General features: G+C 39.2%; 1 protein-coding gene across 1 annotated transcript; it reads left to right on the top strand.

The window, feature by feature from the left end:
* Positions 1 to 205: 205 nt before the first annotated feature.
* Positions 206 to 2,202, top strand: LOC146549135 (cyclin-dependent kinases regulatory subunit 1). The gene is made up of 4 exons (XM_085261669.1): positions 206 to 364; positions 571 to 638; positions 801 to 928; positions 1,474 to 2,202. The coding sequence occupies exons 2-4, from the start codon at positions 580 to 582 to the stop codon at positions 1,521 to 1,523; spliced, it is 237 nt and encodes a 78-aa protein (XP_085117795.1). The 5' UTR covers positions 206 to 364; positions 571 to 579; the 3' UTR covers positions 1,524 to 2,202.
* Positions 2,203 to 3,090: the final 888 nt, after the last annotated feature.

The following is a 3,090-nucleotide window of genomic DNA, read 5'->3' as shown; positions in this document are numbered from 1 at the left end:
TAATCACACCAAAGCATGTCAGGACAGAATTGTGGTCGAACTTTGGACTGAAATGGAATGTTTGTTTTTTTGTTTTTTGTTTTTTCCCCAGATTTTTCCACCCTGATGACGAATTAGGAAATCAAAGAAGTTACGTTAATGTCCTGCGACAGATAGAAGTAACCAATAGCAGACGAGTTTTTCGGTCGTATTGACCAATAGGACGAGGCGAGGTCTATTTGAACGGTGAAAAGCGGGCTCGCAGACATTCGAGAGGGAAACAAAGAGAGAGCAAACAAATCGTCGCTGTCGGATGCGAAATAACTGGAATAGTTGGCTTTTTTAAAATCTCTGGGAAAGTTAATTAGAAAAAACAAAACAAAAGGTAAGTTCTTAAACTTAACTATTCGTATTGGGCATTGACAACAACACATACTTTGATTTTAAGACGATAAATACGCACACATGTTTTAAAGTCTCGTCGACCTAGCTTGAACGGATATAGCATAGCTACACTCATGTAGCCTTCTTTTAGCTTCTTTCCTTTTTCTCTAATTGTGACCGTTAATGTTTAAAACACATTTCCCACAGGGTACCACCATGTCTCACAAACAGATCTACTACTCTGACAAATATGACGACGACAAATACGAGTACAGGTACGTATGGCATGCTTTTACGACATGCAGTTACATTAAGGTTTATTAAGATGACTCTTTGAAGAAGATGGCTTCAGCTCATTACACGACACATCATGAGTATTTTTTAATGCCCAACGCAACTGCGTTGAGAATGTAATACTACCTTTTTTTCCCCCGCAGGCATGTAATGCTACCCAAAGAGCTTGCCAAGCGTGTTCCCAAAACCCATCTTATGTCGGAGACCGAGTGGAGAAACCTTGGTGTCCAACAGAGTCAAGGATGGGTGCATTACATGATTCACCAACCAGGTAATAACTGACAGCGTCATGATTTTAAATATTGGTTTGGTAATTTGTGCTTGCTGGTGGGTGTATGGTGGTGTAGCTTGTTGATCATATTGAACTGAAACTTGAGACAAGTTGTAATAGTTCATGGTGATCATTTTGCAGCAAAGGCCAACTCACAATTAGACTAAAACTACAGCTGATCACTTTGACCACTATTGTTTTTCTCACTCTGTGACGTTACCTTTAACTAAAGCTCTGAGAATGACCAGGTGGCGTAGGTGACCAATCAGTAGTCTAAAACAAGGAATTTAATTTTACAGAAGAGAATAATTTAACATTTAAATAAACAAAGTAATTTAAAACTTAGGTTTCTGCAGTTGAGGTGATGCAGACTAGATGTCATTGCTACTGGATTTTGTGGCCCAAATTAAAAAAACAAACAAACAAAAACGGCTGGCACGCCCTATTTTTAATTAAGAGTTACAAGAGATGTGCTTGCCCCCCCCCAAGACTTAAATTGCTACTTTGCACAAGATAATGAAACTTTCTTGGTGTTCCTCCTCCAGAGCCACACATCTTGCTGTTCCGACGCCCTCTGCCCAACCCAAAATCATAAAGGAGATTCTCTGGGTCCTTCAGGGACATCAGTCTACCATGTCGCATATCAACTCATCACCATGCTCTGATTGCCATGTCGGCTGATTATGCTGGACCTGGAGAAGGACTGCTGCATTTATGAACAGTGATTATGGAATGGATTGTGTTGAAGGAAAAAACTATGACCCACCTATTTGGGGAAAAGACTTCTGCATGTGTTAAGAGCAACACGACGTTTGCCAGAAACCTTCAATTCAGCTTAAACTGTCCTTTTTGACTTAACCTGTCCATCTTGTGAACATGCTTGGATTTTTCCAGCTTTTTAGAACAATTGCTGTAAGATGTGGGGAGTGAAACTTGATCAACCATTTGAGTTATTATAAGTGCTTTCTGGGTTGAGCTCTAGCAGAATAGTTGGATCCTAAATTGAGTTGGACTTTGAAGCCACAAATCAAGGTTTCAAAGTCTCATGTTGCTGCTTGGTTAAAATGACACTGTAGACTGGCATTTAATGACATTTTGCCATATGCAGATGAGGGAAAGCCTGCATTTGAGTTGGATAGATTCTAGTCTTGATCCAGTTTTCTCAAGCATGTATATTAGTTCTGGCTGAATGTCTGGGTCTATACCAATGAGCTGCTCAGTATTTATGAAATGTTTTGCCCTTTCTGAAATAAATGTAATCTTTTAAATCTTAATGTGGACTTGTGTTTTGATAGTGGCAAAGTGGCTGGTTTACTGATCTCAAATGCAGCATGAACCTGAATGAGGTTGGTGGGGGGAAATCTTTACAACATGGAGTTTTGTGACATTTTCAGCTCGAGCAGAGTTGAATTCATTAAATCTATTTTGGTGTCAGTTTATGTGAGGAAACAAATCTGTATGAAGCACTCGATGGCTTATCTTGAAATTCACAATTGCTACAGGAAGAAGCAACAAGATTTTTGGAGCTCATAACTGGAAACCTACCAATTAACTGACTTTTGCACCATAGTATGCAAACCTTAATACTTGAACTCCATCAGATCCTGAAAAAAAACATCTCCATGAACAACTTATTGCATTGGTTGAAGCACTGAATGAGTGATGCGTTTGATAAGGTTTTTACTGCATAGGGAGTTTTGATGTTTCCCCAAAAGGCAAATAACCCATACAAAATGATTGCAAAGAAACAGCAACTCCATCTTCTCCAAATATGTATATAATGTCGGTGACTTCCAGCTGACATCCACCTACACATCAACTGAAGGCTGATCAATCACACTTAATGTTGTGGAAGTTATCCCCCAGAGGCCCATTCTGAACCAGGTTAGCCTCTATAATCCTGATAAATTGACATGGTTCTGCTGTGTGGGCTAAAATAATCCGATAACACACTGATGCCTGTAGCATTAAAATTTTCTATTCACGATGCATATTACCTTGCCAATATTTGGTCTCATCTATAGTTAGTAGCAGTCAGTATGCTATTTATTTTTTTAAAATTGCATCTTTTCAGTTTGTATAGTTAGTCGTCTCCTCCCCCCCCAAAAAAAAAAGCCTTGGACCCAAGACTGACTTATTGTGCTGCTCAATTAAGTGCGAAT

This window comes from Mchenga conophoros, linkage group LG22 (genome assembly GCF_057382185.1).
Source record: "Mchenga conophoros isolate Kocher_MC1m ecotype Shallow Benthic linkage group LG22, M_conophoros_male_GT1.1, whole genome shotgun sequence".
Taxonomy (NCBI): Eukaryota; Metazoa; Chordata; class Actinopteri; order Cichliformes; family Cichlidae; genus Mchenga; species Mchenga conophoros.
The sequence above is the reverse complement of the archived record's forward strand: the minus strand, read 5'-3'. Positions and strand labels throughout refer to the sequence as shown.